Source organism: Culex quinquefasciatus, chromosome 2 (genome assembly GCF_015732765.1).
Source record: "Culex quinquefasciatus strain JHB chromosome 2, VPISU_Cqui_1.0_pri_paternal, whole genome shotgun sequence".
In the NCBI taxonomy this organism is placed as follows: Eukaryota; Metazoa; Arthropoda; class Insecta; order Diptera; family Culicidae; genus Culex; species Culex quinquefasciatus.
Window position 1 is genome coordinate 1076960 of NC_051862.1, and position 21008 is coordinate 1097967.

General features: G+C 36.3%; 1 protein-coding gene across 1 annotated transcript in view; it reads left to right on the forward strand.

Annotated features, from left to right (window-relative positions):
- Window positions 1-21008, forward strand: part of LOC6037211 (dual specificity protein phosphatase Mpk3) — a 40947-nt gene that overhangs the window by 17432 nt on the left and 2507 nt on the right. The window contains 2 exon segments of the mRNA XM_038253476.1: window positions 12874-12973; window positions 20766-20955. Of these exon segments, the coding sequence (XP_038109404.1) occupies window positions 12874-12973; window positions 20766-20955 (290 nt within the window).

Genomic DNA, 21008 nt, shown 5'->3' on the forward strand with positions numbered 1-21008 from the left:
TATTTTTTTCAAAGGTAGGCAAACATGCGCACTAATTTTAAACAAATTAAAAACTTCGACTATTTTCAAAAAAGTCATCTAAAAGTGGATTTAACTTGAAAACGATGCACTTTATCAAAATTTCACTAAAGAACATTTAGATTGCAAATTTGATTTTACATCAAAAAATGAAGTAGAAAAATTTTTGCGACCAATTTTTTGATTTTTTGAAAAAATCAGTATTGATTCAAAAATTCATAACTCGCTCAAAGATTTTTTGCAGAACCTGGAAATTTCTGAAAAGTTGGCATTTGATGTCCTCTAAAACATATAAAAAAAATAAAAAAAATAAAAATAGTGTTTTTTTTTGCAAATCAAGTTTTAGTGACAAAAAGTTAAATTAAAAATCATCATCAAAAATTTTTTTACCGTGTACCTTTTTTTTCAGTGTAGTCCATATCCATACCTACAACTTTGCCGAAGACACCAAAACGATTAAAAAATTCCTTCAAAAGATACAGATTTTTGAATTTTCATACATCATTTTTGTATGGCCACCTGCCAAATTTGTATGGAAAATTATATGGACAAACTAATGATGCAAAATGGTTTCTTGTGGCATATCGAAGGCACCAAAAAAGTTTCAGTTGGATTAAAAACTATAAAAGTTAAAATTTAAGAAAAAAGACCGATTTCGTAGAGAATTGCTCAGTTCGCTTTGCGCATGGCAAAAATGTGAATTCAGTTACTCAGTTCAGTCACGAAATATCTTCATGAAACTATCAGGAGTGATTAAAAATCATCTTTTTAGTAAATTAGTGAATTTTCTGAAATTTGAAATTTTGTGATTTTTTTACATGTATGTAACCCCTTAAGCTAAATAATCAACTTGACCAAACAATAATAAATTCGTATCGTTTTGAGGAGATTAATTTGGGTACGAAAAAAATATGGACGTGAATAAATCAATAGTCATGATCATGCATCACCAAGTTTATTATTAGGTTTGATATTTAACTAAACAATCAGTTCAGATGCAAAACTTAATAAGCAATCGAAAAGGACTTACTTCAGAAAGCTGAGAAAATTTCTAATAATTGCCAATTTTAAAATTTTTACGTAACTAATATTCCGTCTCTTGAAAAACTATTTTTGAGAAAAAAAGTTTATTCAATTGTAGCAGAAAATGGTGTTTTGAAAATGGTTCCTAATTGAAAAGTTTTTCAAGGAATTACATGCAATTTACATTAATATTTTTTTTTTAATTGACAAAACTTCTGAAATAAATTCAACGTTTTACCTAACTTCCCTTCCCTTACCCTACCCCACCACCCCCACAAAATGTTTCGCAATGTTTGTGTTTTGCTGGCTGGCAAGGCAATCATTTGCCAAGTTGGAATCGACAACATCGTGGGGGTGGCAGCACTGGCATCTACTACTGGCACTGAAGGATAAGCCACAAACGCGGTCCGCAGTCCTTTGAACGGGGACGAATCCTGACATGGCGCGGCATGGCATGCTACCACCATGAGCGCGTTACGTTGTAAGCTCCACCAACAACGCCCTCGCAAGTTTTGGGCGCGTGGGCGTCCTCGCGCTAGGCGTGTGAGAGTGAGAGGGAAGTATAATAATAAATGGTTTTCATGGAAATTGTTTTGCTACTTCTTTTTTCTGCAAGTACGAACCAGACAAATACACAGACGCTCATAAACAAATACGAACGAAAAAAAACGCTGTCGAGGTCCTGATTATCCTTTGGGGATACCACCACCTCACCCTTCCCCTTTTCATTCTGTTTGGGCACCGCGTCACGTTCGACAACACCTTTTGCTCCTCCACCAGAGTCTATCGTAATGGTGCGGGGGCGAGTTTATGTACACGAAGCTCTCGATAAAAAAGGACCTTTTCGCACATAAGCTTCTGCTTTTTTTTTGTTCTCCTCAATTTTGAGCTTTCCGACGTCCACATAGACGTTCTGTCGCCCACGCAAGGATTTCATGACGTCCGCCTACACGTGGTTTCGCCTTTATGTTCTAGCTAGCTCGAGAGAGAGAGAGAGAGCGCAGTCCTTTAAGCATTACAACATTCCCAGCAAGTCCTTCACACGTACCTTTGCACGTGTATTAGTCAACGCAGACAAAGGCGCTCACAGCAGCACCAGTTGGCCATGGAAAAGTTCTTGGTTATATCTTCGAGTTGACTTGGAGACGGGTGGGCGAACCAACCAAGTGCGTGGGCTGCTTCTTTGTCAGGTAGTGGGGTGGCCTCTCGAGTAGGCAACGCCTACCGAAAACGGGGAAAAGCTCGTCGCGTCATTACAAACCAGTACCAGCATGTTGGCGGTGGTGACTTTGGTTATTAGGGGTGGGTTGCTGCGATGCTTTTGGTCAGGACTGACGTCACTGCGATTCGACGTCATTTGCTGTTGCGATTCTGGAAAACGGTTCTGGCGCTGGCACTTACGTCATCAAATGTTTACTTTGATGGCATGGTGGGTGCGCGTTAATTTGATTTCCCAGCGTTTACATTTTGAAGTGTTAAAATGTTATTTCAAAACACATGCAGAGAACAAAAACGGAAACCAAAATGAGGCAATTTTTCCGAACCTGGTTTAAAAATGTTTTTTAATTTATTTTTTTTAATTAGCTTATTTATCAGAGGGTAAATCTCCTCCAACTTTACTATAACATTTCATAAGGGCGTAATATTGAATACAGTCCAGACTCGATTATCCGAAGTTTCGATTATCCAATGTTCGATTATCCGAAGGTTTGTATGGGACTTCGGATAATCGAATCACGAACAAAAAAAACGTATTTTTTCATTTCCTTGTTTTTAACATAAAATTTGAGTTCTATGACCCCATTTTAGTCAAATTTGAGTTGTTGATTGATAAAATGCATTTTTTCAATATTGCATCACCGCCATTTTGACCGCCATCTTGAATTCAAAAATTCGTAAATTAGGGGTCATACCTATGCTCAACAATCAAAAATTAGACAGCGAAAAAAAAAATTTCGTGATTCGATTATCCGAAGTTTCGATTATCCTAAGTGAAATTTTTCCGAGGCCTTCGGATAATCGAGTCTGGACTGTATTACTGGAGTTTTTTTAAAGGTTCAAAAAAAAAGAAGTTTTTTTTTGCTTTTTGAGACCGCTTGAGACGGGTTTATTCAAAAACGTCCGAAAAAAAAACAAAATTTTGTTTATTGAGCCACTAACAGTACTAACAGTATTTAAATTAAAAAAAAACGAAGAGATCAGAAAATTTCACAAATGTTTATTTTTTTAAATAGGACCATTAGTCTCTTAGAAAATTTTCTCAACTTTTCTAGAAAAATATTTGCAGGAAGGACAATCATAGAAACTATTTGAAAAATTTCAAAAAATAAAAATAAATATGTACTTTCGGAAATTGAATATTTGTGAAAAATAAGTTAATAAAAAAAAAAACCTGTAAAAAAATTCTTTCCACGCATATTTTTTTTCTGAGTAGTCTTCATCAATACCTACAACTTTGCCCAAGGCACCAAACCGATCAGAAAAATACCGATTTTCGAATATTTACGTAGCATTTTTATCCAAATCTTTTCATACACGGGGCTACCCACTGAAATCAAAGATTGTCCCAACACTAGGCTAAACTCTGAGCTTATTCTGTCCAAGTGACGAATGACCTATCTAGGTTAATGAACTCAAATTTGGAATTTAGCCTAGCAAGGGGCCAATCTTTGATTTCAGGTGGTAGCTCCGAGTTAGCCCTGATATGGACAGCTGCCAAAATTGTATGGAGACTTGCATTTGTCAACCAATTACACGAAATGGCTTCTTTGATCATAGAGAAGGCCCCCAAAAGGTTTGAGCCAAATAAAAATGCACGAAACCGATTTCTTAGATAATTGCTCTCCTTTGACGTAGATTAAGCTATGTTATTCACCTTTCTTTAGCAACACGATGAGCTTATGTTGGGTCGACTCTGTAGAGCGTCCAATTTCCCGGGGTTTTAAATTTCCCGGGAAACGGGAAATTTTAAATTTAACGAAAATTGTTATGATCTTGGTTTAAATTATTATTATGCTACAAAATTTTATACGACATCAACATTAATGGTTTAAATAAGTGTGAAGATCAATTAACAGCTTGACTGCAAGAAAAAAAAATCATTCAACTACAAGAAAATGTATTTTGGTATCTTTTGATGAGAAATTTTAAATTTGCCTCTGTGACCAGTTTATTGAAATGAGAAAAAAAACATGCAGAAATTATGTTCTTCATGACAAATACTGGTTTCAGCTCTTGAACAAATGGTAAAGCTTTTTAGTGTTAGTTTTACTCAGAACAACCCAATGTTTTCAAATATTTGAAGCAAGCTTTGAATATATTTTTGCATTTTTTGAGAAATAACAATAGAAAGTAATTTTTCAATGATTTTTTTTATTATTATGCAATATGATTTAAATTATACGATAAATTAACATCATTTCACAAAAAGTCTTCTATTTTTTCACATTTAACCCTCTAACACCTGTAGTTGCTCCAATGCTCCATAATTCTTTTACTTCAAATTATAATTTGTTAAGTACTAGTATTCAACCAATTGAATTAATTCTTTTTGCACAAATTCGATTTTCATCTCATTTCATCATGCACAGAAAAAAATCAATTCTCGAAACCGTGAAGTCAGTTCACGATTATGAGAACCACGAAGGAATATATTCACGTTTATGGTGCAAATGCACCATACTCATGAATAAATTCCTTCGTGGATCTCACATTCGTGAACTTAATTCACGATTACGGGAATTGATTTTTTTTCTGTGTGGTAAACAGAAATGAACCGGCTCCGCGGCTTAATGGTTACGGCTTCTGCCTCACAAGCAGAAGGTTCAGGGATCAAATCCCGGCCGGTACCTTTGAAATTTGGAATCTGGAATTTGAACTTTGAATATGAACAAAAACGAAAATGAATCAGGTGGGATTTCGAACTCACACCTCTGGATTGGTGGTCTGGGACGCTAAGCATTCGGCCATCAGAAGGTATACGCTCTAGCAGTGAATTGATCCGTAGTGTTGAAACATGTTATCTTCTCATATTAAATACGCGCTGATCCCTGATTTGCCTGACGGGATTGGAAGTCTAAATATAGATCGAGTTTCCTTCAGATGCTTGCTTTTATGTTTAGGCGGGGCCGAACAATGCCCAGCGACCTCGGAATTGGACCGCAAGGAGCTCTGTCATTCTGAAACGGGTCGTTGGAAGCAGCGCGAGGGCTGTCACCACCTAATACCCGGGACTGAGATAAGCTGTATCAGCATTCGGCATATACACAGTCTGATACAATTTATACTTTCCCATAATTTCGCTACCGGTTAGCGGGTATTGGATTGGACCACACACACATTTCATCATGGTAAACAGAAACGTAAGAAAATCTCAATTCTAATTTGTAGGTAAGGAGTTAATATCAGACGTGCATTGGCACGCTCTGCACTGGCACTTCAAATTTAGCACTTACACCAAGTTCAAAGCATGCTACCCCAGCCCAGTGCTAGTGCTATTATTTAGCACTCCCATTTAGCACTCATAGATTATTTTTCCTTTTTAAGGAGACTTTTTATTAAAAGTTCTCAAGCAAATTTGATTACCGGCCAACGAGAATATATTACAACTGCAATATACCTATTTAACATTTATTCCAGATTCTTCCTCAGGGTCTCAGGGTCCGCAAAATCTTCAGGATGTTTAAATTCAAATTTTGTACCCATTTAAATGCCAGCCTTGTCACGTCTATTTATATCTCCAGGCCACCTGGAACTAATTTTCGGGTACTTCCAACAAATTCCTTGATTATTCCATGAAGCTTATTATTTGATTCCAGGACAATAATCTGCGTTGATTGAAAAAAAAATGTTAAGATTTGTGCTAAAAGCAAAAAAAGTTCACCTTGAAGGGATTAGAACCATGGATCTTCTGCTTACAATCCTTGAACACTAGCACTGCACCAAATTTACAGATGAATGTGGGTGTAGTTAGTTTCATCACATTCTGGACAATAATGACAGTAAACTTAGAATCAACAAATGAAAAAACAACCTGGTTACCATTTTTGTTCGAGTGCCAGGGCGAGTGCTATGATTGAAAGCGCAGTGCTATCCATTAAAATAGCACGCGTGCTAACAGCGTGCAGTGCCAATGCATGTCTGGTTAATATTGTTTTGATAAAATAATATCAATCTGTTAAAAGCAGGGATGGAATAATCGCAAAAAAAATCCATTTCGCTTGTGAACTTTCTTCACACGTGAAAGAGAGAGGAGGCAAATCATGCAAAAGAAAATCGCTCCCGAAATTCTCCAGGAAAATCAATCTGCTGATGATTTTTTGTGGATTTCCTTGTCAGCACCACTTAACAAAATTTAATTCACTTTGTTTACACACATTGCCCATCTACAAAGTGTGACAGTTAATTTTTTGACGTGTAACGTTCCACTTGCAAGTGTGGTAATGAAAAAGATGTTCCGCCGAATAATCAAGATGATGATTTTTTTTCGATTCTTTTTACCGATCTTTCGTGCGCGAGAGAGGAGAGCCATACTCCCTTCGGATTTTTTCTCTTGATGAACGTTCAGAGATTTTCTCTTGATGATGATTATGCCTTCGCTGGTTAAAAGCTTACCTAATTGTAATAGTTTAATACTCATTAAGCAAGATCTATTCCCAGTTGCTTCAAAAATTAATATTATCAGAAATAATTGTGATATCATAATTTTGATAATCTAATTAATTATATATAAACCAAACAATACATTTAATTGAACAAAATCATGTTGAGTTTGTTCATTAAATATTTTTCAGAGCATTTTCAAATAATAGTTCGCTTGAATTTCGGAAATTCCCCGGAAATTTACAAATTTCCCGGGACACGGGAATTTTTTTCCCGGGACGGGAAATTGGACGCTCTAGTCGACTGTTTTGGTTTTGGTAAAAATCTTCAATCGTCAAACAAAAAAAAATACAGGTCTGCATATTTTGGCCATGGCCAAGGTTTTTTTTTACTCAAGTAGTTCAAAAATCAATAAAAAAAAAGATCGACAAACTATCCGTCAAAATAAAAAAAAAACTTTTTGGTTTTAGAGAAAATATTCAACTGAAAAGTTTAATTTTTAGGATCTCTTTAAAAAATCTCAAAATTTAAATCACAATTCTCAAAAACAAAAAAACCAATACTCTTGAATTGAAACATTTGAAAGCCTCCCCACCTTTTCAATCACGTGGAACCTCCGTTCAGCGTGTTAATTCAAGCTTCAACCCTCGAATAAACAAACACATATCGGGTGCACCATCACACACCTCTCCCCATCAGGGACATTTTTCCCCCCTTTCGGAAACGAGAACATGCCATTAAAGTGCATCAATGCAGTGAATGAGTGCACCACTCGACAAAGCAGGCCCTGAGTTTGTGTGTGCTCTGCGCGCACTCTGACAGCCAGGAATTTTGAATGAAAATGAGCTTCGTGTGTCGAACGCGACGTGAATGAGTGAGCGAAGGGGGGATGTGTGCTGTTGTTGTTTTAAGTTTGTGAATGATTGCGAGTCTTTCATAACAAAGAGTACGTATAGGTAAGCGGGACGGGGGGTAACACGTTCACTCTGAATGGTGTAACAATAGTTTTAACACAGTGTTTAAACAAGTAGGCGTTGAATGGGAGCAGCGCGAAGCGGAGAGAAAGAGCTCGAAGAAAAGCTTCTTGGATTGCTTTTCACCTGAAGAAATTGTGGGTTGGTGGGGGTGTGAGGAATCTGAGGAAGTAGGTATTTTTATTCAAATGAATTATTCAAAAACCTTTTTTCCTAGAAGAGAACACATGGCTTGGCGTGTTTCAAGAGAGGGAGGTTTGAACAGTCTTGGGCCGCGCAGACATGCCATGTCGACCGGAACGGACGCCCGGCTCGGTGGCCGCCCATGCGACGACCCGTTTTGGACTTCTGAGGGAACCGGCGCGCGCGCGGTAACGGGAAGCGTTGATTTTTCGCAGTAAAATGAGCTTCTTAACTTGGAAATGTCGGAGCGCGATATAAATCCGGTGGCGGGGTGAATGTCAGCGAGTTTAATTTATTTTGACGACCGATTTGGGTGGTTGACCGAGCGAGACGCTGATGAAAGATACCCCAGCATGAAGATTGTATTAGAAATAGTTTGGAACTGTTTATTTTTTAAATGATTGAAAGGTTTGATTTGAATGTAACTAAAATAACTAAATACCAAATTTCTAAAATACAAAAAAATATTTTTTAAGATTCAAACGTTGGTCCCCCAAGCCATTACTACGCCTCTGGCAAGCCTCGTGCTTCTCTTCAATGAACGCAGTAGGCGTAGGCGCTTCTTTTTCCACTCACTCTAGCCTTCTCCCTCATGCAAATGCCAATCTTCTGTACGCGTGGAGCGCGTAAACACAAATCAAAGCAAACCACGCAAAACCGGGTAAAAAAGAAGATTTTATGAATGAACGTGTCTTCGTTGTTTTTATCTTCCTCTTTTTCGTTCACAAACACTCACTTGTACGCAAAGTGCACTGCGCCGGTTTTTCCGCAGCTCAATTCCGGCTTCCTTCCGGCGGCGCGCTGATTAACCAACCGCCAACTAGATTACTCTATACGCTTTCCTTCGTTTCCCATACGAAATCGCTTGCGCGCATCTGCTTTTTGAAATCCGGTCTTTTTTTTCGCGGCCTGCTTTGCTCTCCCTCCATAAAATTGAATCGTTTTCTAGATTTCTTCCGCGGATGACCTTCAGGTTCAAAGATCTCATATTTTTATTGTGCGTTGGAAAAAAAAAATCTTTCCTCGGAATCGGCAGTCGGCGTGGCCTGTTTTCAGCGTTGGCCGTCGTCGTCTGATAGACACAGGAAATGGGACCCCCACGTGTTTATGCATAATTTCACGCTTCCCGCGGACCGACCGGTCATTCCAGCGCCGCGTGGACACGTTTGAGGGAGAAGGTCTCATCCGTCCATTGTCTTCCACCACACCAGGTGGACCCATAAGACTGCTGAGCTTGGCTGAGGAATTTATGTTGCTGAAACTTTCGGCGAAACTAACAGTTTTTTTTTTTCGCTATACACAGAAAAAAATAATGTAAATTTGTAAACTGTAATTTTGGAAGGTTTATGATTTTGAATTTTGGACCTCTATTATGATGTAAATTTACCTCAATTTAGACTGAAAAAGTGACATTACACCAGAAAAGTGGTAAAATTACACATTTCCAGAGGTAAAATTACACCTTTTTTCTGACATAAAAGATGTACCCCTTCCCAGATGTAATATTACCATGATTTTTTTTTTCTGTGTACAAAATATTGATTTCAGCACAGACAATTAAGTTATACCTTCGGTATTTTTAAAACAAATAAACAAACTATAACTTATACTTTTCCCTAATTTCGCTGCCAGACGGGGGTTTTGGATTGTAGAACGCACCTCTATTTTTTCAAGTTTCAGTGAGATTTTTGTAGTCTGTTCACTGGCGGTACCAGGGAGGGGCCTGGGGCCGGGCCTCCCCTTCGACAGAAATTTGTACTAGATATGCCCGAGAGGTCATTCACAAACACTGTAAGCGAAAACATTCCCATCCGTTACAGTTAGACTATAGCTTTCATAATTTTTATTTATGGATCTCATAGGAAACGTTACCGGTTACGTAATGAATGAACGCTCCCGTAGTCCTAAAAATCTTCTGGTTTCTTTTCGCATTTGTTATTCAAAAGATAAATTGATAAGTTTCATTTTCTTTTTTTTTCATTGAATAGTTAAAATCAATGTTAATTTACAGCTTTTTTAATCCGTTTTTTTTTCGTAATAGATCAAAAACAGAAATAAAAATGCTAAATTTTACCTCTTCCCAACCAGCAGGTCTTGAGACTTCACGATAATGTTTTCGAAATTTAGTTTTGAACATGACTTGGCATGGCTTTTTGTTTTTATATATTTTTCCGTTTTCAGAAGGTTTTTACTTTTCGAAAATTAAAGGCTTTACAAATTTTGTTCTAGTCGAAGTCTGGAGGGAATAATATAAAAAATACAGCATTTCAAGTCTAGTCCAGCTACTGAGCAGTTCTCTACGAAATCGGTCTTTTTTTCAATTTTAATGTTTGTATTTTTTTAATCCGACTGAAACTTTTTTGGTGCCTTTGGTATGCCCGAAGAAGCCATTTTGCATCATTAGTTTGTCTATATAATTTTCCATACAAAATTAGCAGCTGTCCATACAAAAACTATTTATGAAAATTCAAAAATCTGTTTCTTGTGAAGGAATTTCTTGATCGATTTGGTGCCTTCGGCAAAGTTGTAGGTATGGATAAGGACTACACTGAAAAAAATGATACACGGTAATATTTTTTTGTGATTTTCTATTAAACTTTTTGTCACTTAAACTTCATTTGCAAAAAAAAACACTATTTTTATTTTTTTAATTTTTGATATGTTTTAGAGGTCATCTAATGCCTACTTTTCAGATATTTCCAGGTTGTGCAAAACATCTTTGACCAAGTTATGATTTTTTTTAATCAATACTAATTTTTCAAAAAATCGAAATAATGGTCGTTAAAATTTTTCAACTTCATTTTTCGATGTAAAGTCAAATTTGCATTCAAAAAGTACTCTAGTGAAATTTTGATAAAGTGCACCGTTTTCAAGTTAAGGCAATTTTTAGGTAACTTGTTTGAAAATAGTCGCTGTATTTCATTTTTTTTAAATAAGTGCCCACCTTTGAAAAAAATATTTTTGAAGAGCTGAGAAAATTCTCTGTATTTTGCTTTTTTGAACATTGTTGATACGACCCTTAGTTGCTGAGATATTGCCATGCAAATGTTTAAAAACATGAAAATTGATAATTTTCAAGTCTCTCCCAAACAACCCACAATTTTCTAACGTCGATATCCCAGCAACTAATGGTCCGATTTACAATGTTAAAATATGAAACATTTGTGAAATTTTCCGATCTTTTCAAAAACAATATTTTCAAAAAATTAAATCCAGATTAACGTTTCAAAAAAGCCAAATATTTAATGTTACGCCGTTTTGAAATGATGAGAATTTTCTCAGCATTTAATTTTTTTTTCAAAAATGAAAAACTGCGACTTTTTTCAAAAAAGTTACCTAAAAATGGCTTTAACTTGAAAACGGTGCACTTTATCAAAATTACACTGAAGTACTGTTTGATTGCAAATTTGATTTTACATCGAAAAATGAAGTTGAAATTTTTTTCGACCAATATTTCGAATTTTTGAAAAAATCAGCATTGATTAAAAAATTCAAAACTCGGTCAAAGATTTTTTGCACAACCTGGAAATTTCTGAAAGGTTGGCATTTGATGTCCTCTAAAACATATAAAAAAATGAAAAAAAAATAAAAATAGTATTTTTTTTTTGCAAATCAAGTTTCAGTGACAAAAAGTTAAATAAAAAATCACTAAAAAAAATTACCGCGTATCATTTTTTTTCCTACAACTTTGCCGAAGACACCAAATCGATCAAAAAATTCCTTCAAAAGATACAGATTTTTGAATTTTCATACATCGTTTTTGTATGGACAGCTGCCAATTTTGTATGGAAAATTATATGGACAAACTAATGATGCAAAATGGCTTCTTTGGGCATACCGAAGGCACCAAAAAAGTTTCAGTTTGATTAAAAAATCCAAACAAAAAAATCGAATGACCGAAATCTGAGAGAACTGCTCTACTATCAAAAATTTTGCAAAATATTAATGAATGTACGTAAATATTGTTTTTCTCAATTAACATTTTTCTACCGATCTACGGTTCGTAAATTCAAAATTTGTAAAGAGATTAAAAAGTCTTTATTTGATTTAAAATGTATAAATAAGCGTTCTACAGTGTATCCTGAATAGTTTACAATCGATTTTACACGGAGTGGGGAGGGCCAATTGCAAAGACGTTTTGAGCAGGGCTACGGAGTCGAGTATCTTTTTAAGTGAGACCGACTTCGACTTTCTAATAATTTTGCTGCCAGCCAGAGGAGTTTTGACCATACACATCGACTTTAACTCTGGCCTCGGAAGATTAAACGAAATGTGTACCAGACTAACTGCATTCGAGTCTAGATGTAATCTAAATAAACTTTTTATTTGTGAAATTCCCAAAAACCGGAATGACTTTAACTCAAGGGCAAACACAAACAAATAAAAAGAAAATAAAACTTGTTATATATGGAATTTAGAACATTCAACAAACATTTAAACAAGTCGATCAGAACCAACTTAAAGCCAGTCACCACGCACACTAGATCTACTGCGTGCTGTCAAAAAAGTAATAGCTCTTTTCCCTCAATCCCCTCCCCGTCCATCGCAGCAATCCATCACGGTCACCCGCGTCCCACGCATCACCATAATCACCTCCAAGCTATAGCAACTTCGCCTGCTACGATCACCAACACCGACGACGCCGCGTCATGTCGTCATGATGTAACCTATGTTCTGGTGCTGGTGTTCTGAACCTCGTAAATGTTCGTGCATTTTTCGTCGTGCTCCCGTCGTGTGCTCGGGAAAATGAATGAAAAGCTCCTTCAGCAAGCAAGGGGGCGCCCACTCATTTCCATGCCACCCACGCGGTTGAACCCTACCCCTCTCCTTCCTCAACCGCCACCAGCCCCCCTCTTTCACCACGTAAGGGAAAGAAAAACCCACGGCACACTTCGATTTTAATACTAATACCTTTCTCTCGTTGTTTGTTCTTCTCTTCCTTCCCCCTCCCCATGCTGATCCCCGGCTGTGAACGTGCGTGAAACGTGAAACAACTACTACTGCCTGCTGCCTGCCGCTGCTGTTGCTACTGTGGCAACGCCTACTACGCCGTCGTCATTGTGTGCGCGCGTAGGCGGCTATGCCAACTTTCGGCAGTCGTTTCCGGAGTGGTGCGAGGATGAAGTGCCCGCCAACCTGCAGTCGGGATGTCCCGAGCAACTGATGGGACTGAGGTAAGTCACGAAGCGGGGGAGCAGCAGCGCTCCTTGGCCGCAGTCGGTCGCGGTTAGTCAGTCGGTAGCGTTCGGTTACGGTGAAAGTAACGAGAGTGTGTTTTTGCTTCCTTCTCATGTTTTAAAGTGTGCGCAATTTTAGAAAACCCAAACTCACACACACACACACACGCACACTGTAATTTGAGTTCATTGTTGGCGCTGCAATTGTTGCAAACAGTAGTGGCCTACTGTGTAGTTCAGGAAAAAGAGTCAGATGATTGATTATGTGGACGGAAGAAGCTGTTGTGGTCGTAAATTACAGAGGACTTGGCCGCTGAAGCAGGCCGGCAGAAAACTGAGTTGTAGTGCTGCGGAACAGCTACTACTAACCGCCGCCGTTACTACTATGCACTGCCGAAGAGTTGCCAGCAAAGCCGGCATCAGCAGTGGCAATAATGGTACTACTAGGTACGAGAGATGATGAAAGTACGCGGGCTAGTTACTTTTTTTTTGTTTGTTTTAATAGTGCACAATTTGGAGTAGACCGCAGTTACGGACGTGGTTGGGGTTTTTTCCCCCCGGAGCTAAAATTGGATAAAGGTTGCGCGTGCATTGTATTGTGTTATATGAATGTAGGAAGCTGGAATATGAGTGTACCGCGTTGAAAAAAAATAAAATTTGGCTAATGAAGTGAAGTTATTAATGTTTAGTGTATTTTCTGTACTTGTACAAATTCTCTTTTGCAATGAAGACAGAAAAATATAAACTAAAATTTTGAGACAACATGTTGCATACAGCAGTAGCTTTCCTTTTAGTTACGTGTTATAAGTTACCTGAACTATGTGCTTCGTTTATAGTTAAAATATCTCGGCACTTCTACAAAAACGGCTTATAGGAACATACAGTCCAGACTTGATTATCCGAAGTTTCGATTATCCGAAATTCAATTATCCGAAGGTTTGTATGGGACTTCGGATAATCGAATCACGAATAAACTATTTTCTTGCTTTTAACATCAAATTCGAGTTCTGCGATTTAGTTTTAGACAAATTTGAATGGTTGATTGCCTTTAAAATTACCTTTTTTTGCATTATTTCATCACCGTCATTTTGACCGCCATCTTGGATTTAAAAAATCTAAATCAGTTTAGTATAGTTTAGCGGTTATACTAAAGTTTAACAATCAATTGAAATTTTTGCAAGGCCTTCGTATAATCGAGTCTGGACTGTACAATCATGGGTAGCGTTGATATAATATTCAAGATAATTGCAAGCAATTGTGATAGATAAAAAATATATAAATTAAATTTATTGAAATTCCATTGTTCCTTCAGGTCAAGAGTGGAACAACTAAACCTCAACCAAATGCGCTCAAAATTTCAGGCTAGCCTCTGGGGCCATGTTGCTTCAAAATTCCGGTCGAGGCGTTCGAAATTAAACACTTATGTCTTTTTCATATATCCGTGAGTCACGCTAATAATCAGCCACGCCATCTTAGATTACATCAGTAATCCTGTACGTTTTCGACATGCTTTGTCCATGTTTTTCTTATGTCAAACACGGTGTATTTTTTCGAGACCTCAAAGAAAATTATTTTTCGATTTTATGGGATATTTGTTCAAAAAAATCACTGAAAATCGGTGCATTCATGTTGATATCACTCAAATTTCTTTCGAATACACTTTGGGGACTCTAACCAACTATATTTGACCAATATTTGACCTCCAATAAAAAAAATCGAACCCAAATATCAGATTTCTAGCTTTCTATGAAATTACCCCAAAATTCAAGCTGGAAACCCCGAAACGACCGAAAGTAAATCCTTTCTGTGTGCAATTCGTCATGAAATTATAGCAACACATTGCCTGGATATAAATTTGAGCTTTAAACAATGCAAAACATAGATTATTTATTTAATAAGCTCTTTCTACCCAATAGGTCCCGAAAATTATTTTTTCAATCCTCTGCCACATCACACTATTACATTTTAAAACATTTTAGAATCAATCACATTGTAGAAAACAGTTTTCTGAACAAGTTCCATAAAAAGTATCAGTTTTGGTTCAATATAAGCAGAGACATGCCCAATTTCCTGAAATAAATAGTGCCTTTCTCCAAAATTTCATAATTTAATTACCTTCCACATGATGGGCATTGTCTACTGAGTTTTGTAATGAATGCTATAGAATTATTTTCATAGATCTAGGGTTTTTTCTCAAAAAATATGTTCCCTAAAAGAACACCCAGTTAGCAAAATCTAAACGTAGAAATATGTATCCTCCCTGCAGAGGCTTTTGAATTGATCTCAGTTGAAAGGTTCTCCAAATCTCTGAATTGCAAATGTAACATCCTGGAGCAGAACAGTTAAATTCTAATAAAAACACTATTGAAAAAGAATTATTTTCATGAAATTCGTCAAAACTTGTAATAATTTGTATGTTTCAATAAAATATTATCATCAAAAAAAATATCTTAAATTAAGTTGAGTTAAGAACGCTATTTTGTGCATCTCACAATGCCGCATCTTTTGACCTTCACGGATCCCCAAATTTCGATTTCAATCCTAAGATATTCAATGAAAACCAAAAAAGCACCAAACATTTTTGTCACTTTACATATGAAAGAAGTTTCAATCTTGTCGTGATATCTTGTCACTCCCTGAAAACTGATGTAAGTGCGACAAAGGGATTTCAGGTCAGGATGCGTTTGACGCACGTACAAGCTAGACTACCGTAAACATTTGTAATTATAACTCGGGACTCCAGCAACCAACTTCAACTAAACTTCGGGACAATGCACAGAATGGTCGGCCAAAAAAAACGTGTTTGTTATTGTTTACATTGCGTGCTCTCGTTTTTTTTATTCAAGGCCAATCATTAAAAAGCATTTTTCTCGGAACGTCAAAATGACTCGTGCGACAAGATAGCACGACGACGTCGATCTGAGACTGAGAACGCTTTGGGTAAGGCAGTTTGATATATTAAATAGACACTTTTACTTTTAGTGAATTTTTTGGTTGTAATTTTTTGCTCGAGGGACCGCTTAGATCCCAATTTCTGGTGATAATTTTATCATATTCGTGTTCCTGAGACAATTTCACTATAGAAACATGCATAAAAATGTATATTTTCCATTTTCATCCATTTTAACTCTTTAAAAAATAAAAGTTAAAAAAAAATCTTCGATTCGCATTTTTTGAAAATCAAGTTCGTTTTCAAGGATACTAGATGACACCAGAAAAAATCAGGTTCCTTTTTTTCCATTCATTTTTTAAAGGGTTAAAATATATGAAAATAAACAATTTTATGCATGTTTCTATTGTTAAATTGTCTTAGGAACACGAATATGATGAACACGAGCAATAATTTTCAATAAAAAAATTCACTTCAAGTAAAAGTGTCTATTTAATATGTCAAACTGCCTTACCCAAAGCGTTCTCAGTCTCAGATGGTAGTCCCAGATGTCCCCTACAAGCTGCAGATCGAGCCGAGTTGATATCTGGATGGAACAATAACTCCCTTTAGATTGAACCAATTGGGATTCTTCTCCCTGCATTTTGTTGCATTTTTTAAGCCCTTTCAGATGCATATTGAAATTAAATAAAGATTTTTGACGTCTTTGAACCTGCAAACTTTGTGTCCCGATTTGCCCCACTTCCCGTTGACCTAGAGTGCTCATATTTATATGTACAAAGAACCCCTGGAAATTTCAGGCAGATTGGCGAGGTCCAAACGACGTCCCATACAAAAGGGTATGCTCTGTTCGTGGACTCGCTCTGAAACATTACTTAAAATTAAATTATTTTAGGGGACTAAAAAAACATCTTTTGCGTTTAATTTTGGGATGGGGCATAATCTGGTACCAAAGCAATGATTTTTTGAAATAAAAATATAGTTTTTTTTTTAAATAGGAAATATTATCAAAGAAAACTAATAACATTTATTTTTAAGGTTTTTTTTATTGTTATAGACATTTTACCACTTTTGTGGCATTCATGTCTTGATTTATAAGGTGTTAAATCACATTTTCAATCAAAAATTACTAAATACATATTTGTAACTTTCACTCTTTTCAAGAAATATGCATTTTAAGGTGAAAATTTGTCAAAAAATTAAATTATTTGAATAGTCCAATAAACCAAATTTTTAGTTTTTGCTTTTTGTGTGTTTTTTAATACCCCTGACTCAAGGCGGTTTCAAAAACACCCAAAAAGCAAAAATTGGAAATTTGGTTTATTGGACTTTAAAAAAAAAACTCCAGAATTTTCGAGATATCTTGAGTTTAAAAATGACACAATTTCAACTTTCAGACGCTTAAGAACCAGCAGTACGATGTCACAAAAAATGTAGGAAATATTCCAAGCTTATAATAAGCTGTACATTTTTTTTTCAAGGGAATTTTTCCTTCATAAAGTATTTCTAAATTGTGAAAATTTTCTCCTAGAAACAGCAATATCCTTGAATTTTGTAAAAATTGAAAAACGTTGCATCAGGTCAAGGAGATTTACAAATCTACAGATGTTCTCCAAAACGCTTCCTAAAATTATACAAAAAACGTTGCTTAATCCACCTTTAGGTGGGTGGTGCGTTCCTTACATTCATAAAGTTAATACACTACAGAGCCTCAAAAAAGAGTATGAATAAGACTTATTTTTATCAAAATATCTGAGATCCGGCCTAAAAAAGTGTAGAAATAACAATTAAGTTGTTATAACTTTTGATAGGGTTGTCAGATCTTCAACGTTTTAGGCTCATTGGAAAGGTCTTTTGATTACCTATACAAAAACAGGACACATGGTGGATCCGGCAACGTTTTCATCAAAATATTTTAGGTACGGCCTCCAAAAAGTGCATAAATAACACTTAAGTGCTTATAACTTTTGATAGGATTTTCAGATCTTCAACATTTTGGGCTTATTGGAAAGATCTTTTAAATACCTTTTTAAAAATGTATATCATGACGGATTTACTTACAAAAACCACCCTTTTTACAATCTTCCGGACTTTATTCGAAACCGTTTTTTGAGCATAACTTTTGAAGTACTTTACTAAACTTCATAATATTAACTAGGGTCGTGTGGGACCCCACGACGGATCGAATGAGACCAAAACGGTCCAAATCGGTTCAGCCAGTCCGTTGATAATCGTGTGCATATTTTTCGGTGCACGGACTCACATCCAGACACACGCACAGACATTTGTTCAGAATTTGATTCTGAGTCGATAGGTATACGTGAAGGTGGGCCTAATAAAGAAGTTCATTTTTCGAGTGATTTTATAGCCTTTCCTCATTGAGGTGAGGAAGGCAAAAAATGAGAATTAAGGATTCCAAGAGGTTTCATGACTACCGTTAAGACTTTAAGTTTTGATTATCCAAAGCGTTCCTTAAAAACTTCGGCGTTTGGCGACCTAATTTGGAGTCGAATTTGATTTTCATTATCAAATGATTATTCTCAATGGTCCATCACTGCTAGCCATCTCGAATTCCATATTACAATTTCACTGTAGTGCGTTTTAGAAATCGTATTTAAACTCAACGGCCTTTTAAAATGAAACGTTTAAGTGATGATTTCGAATAATCTATTCTGGACTGTTTGAAGTGACCTGTTAATGACTTGAAAATTTGGACATAGGGGGAGGGGGGCAGAATGGCCCGCCTAAGTAAAATGCGCCAAAAACCATAGAAAAACATGAAAACTTATGAATTCAGTGTAGTAGGCTTATGCTTTGGGATGTTCCCTTCAATGTTATATACTTGGTTGATGAAAGTTTTTAGCTTAAAACTGTTTTTGAGCCACTTTAAAAAAAAATTTTTTTCGACTTTTTTTCCAGGGTGCGGGGCAGAATGGGCCACCTTAGAAAACAAGCCATTTTGTCTAATACAACGTTGAAGGGAGATAAGAAATGACTTAAGGTACCTTTCTAACATAGTTTCCATGAAGTTAGACCACTTTAATAAAAATAGTCACTTATCAAAACAAATTTTTTGAAAATAGTGTTTATATGTTGAAAAAGGACACTATTTTTACAAATAATCATCAAAACAACTAAAAAATCAACTAATTTTGCATTAAACGTGATTTGTGAAGCTACCTGGAGTGAAATAATCCATTTAATCCAAATTTCATAACTTTTGATTGTTTTTATAAGGCGGGATAAGGGTGGTCCATTCTGCCCCCAAGTGGATTTTAATTTAACACTTCCACCACCAAGTCTCTAAATGATTTTAAGGTTCCGTTGTTGTTTGTATACCTTGGTAGTAACATCTAGTAACGTTATAAGCATTGAGCAAACTTTTTCAAACAATCCAACTTTTCAGAAAGCTTATTTAAAAACCTCGAAATAAACAACATTTGCGTAGTTTTGTCAATAAATTTACATTTTTGCTCATAATTCGAAAAATACAATGAATTCAAACGTCGTTTTCGGTATGGTGAAGTTATTTGACATCCTTTATAAGACCCTTGCCTTACAATTGGTCTAAATCCATTCTAAAGCCCAAAACCAAGGGTGGCCCATTCTGCCCCCCTGGTCCATTCTGCCCCCCCTGCCCCTACAGTTAAACTTCGCATAGTGCGCAGGCGTTACGCTTTGTATGTACTTGTACTGTACTTGATTGATGCTGAAATTTTCTTAACCATTTAGGAGCCAAAACTGTGAAATATAAAAAAATGAATGAAGTTTGAAGTTTGATTGTTCGAAAGTTTCTTATTTGCTTCCGATATTCCAGTTTTTTTTGTCAGATTTTTTATTTTCTTATTTTTAAAATCAAATTCTTGTTCTGAGCCATTTTAGTCAAATTTAGGTGGTTGATGTCATATTTGAGCTCAACACTCCATGTATGAAAACAATAAAAATCCTGAACCAATTATCCGAAGTGATTTTCTCTAAGACTTCTAATAATCGAGTCCGGACTGCACAATGACTTCACTGATTTCTAGATTAAACTTTCAAAAGGTCCAATCTGCATGGAAACCCGTGACTCATAGATTGTTTTGAAAATTTACTCCAAATTTTATGTCTTTACACTGCCGTTCTACGCATAATTGTCCCATGTCAGTTTTGGGCGATTTTGACTTTATGACATTTTTAAGTTTAGTTTGATGTGTACTTTAAGAAAAACATATAAATTCTGGTACTTTGTTCGGAAACTCATGAAAAACAACACCAAGTCTGTTTGTCCCATCGTTAAACTTCTACGCATAATTGTCCCACCAAGTATTTTCTTACACGGAATCATTAGTTTTACTAAGTATTATATCTTGTTTACCTTTTGTATAGCAAGAGAATCACAAAAAAGGGTGATCAACTGCTAACTGGGGCGATTAGGGACACATAGGGCGAATATAGACCCACGGGACAATTATGCGTAGAAACACAGAAAACGGTCGAAAAATTTCAATCGCGTTTTTCTCAGTTGCACTTTTTCGAACATTTTGACAATTATGCGTAGAACGGCAGTACAGTGTTGAAAACAAATTATATTAAAATAAATAGCTGCGTTCTTTGTTTATTTTCTGTGCACTGATTACGTAATTTGATCCTATAAAAAATCTTATGACAAAAATGTAAAAAGCAATTGAAATTCTGAGTGTCTAGTAAAATAAGAAAACCAGAATGAATACAAAGAGAATAAAAATATTAAATAATAAGTCCACACACTACAAAACATGAGAAGTAAAGATTTTATTGAAGCAAAGGTTGCTCTAGCTGGTCTTCTGAACACGGGAAAAAATAAAAAAAAACGCGGCTTTTAGAGTGTTAACAAGTTTTACCCTAACCCTTCCCTTTCTTCTCTTTCCCGACCCGCAGATCGCTCCGCATCTCGATCCCGTTCTCGGACTCGACGTGCAGCAGCAGCACCGACTCGGACTGCGAGAGCACAACGAACTACATCGCCGAACCGGTCAACGTCGAGCCGGTCGAGATTGAGAAGGGCCTCTTCCTGGGGAACGCCTCCCACAGCGAGGACCTCAAGTCGCTGAAAAAGTACAACATTAAGGTGGGTTTGAGGGAGTTTTGTTGGGAAATTTGAAGATTTTTTTTTATTAATGT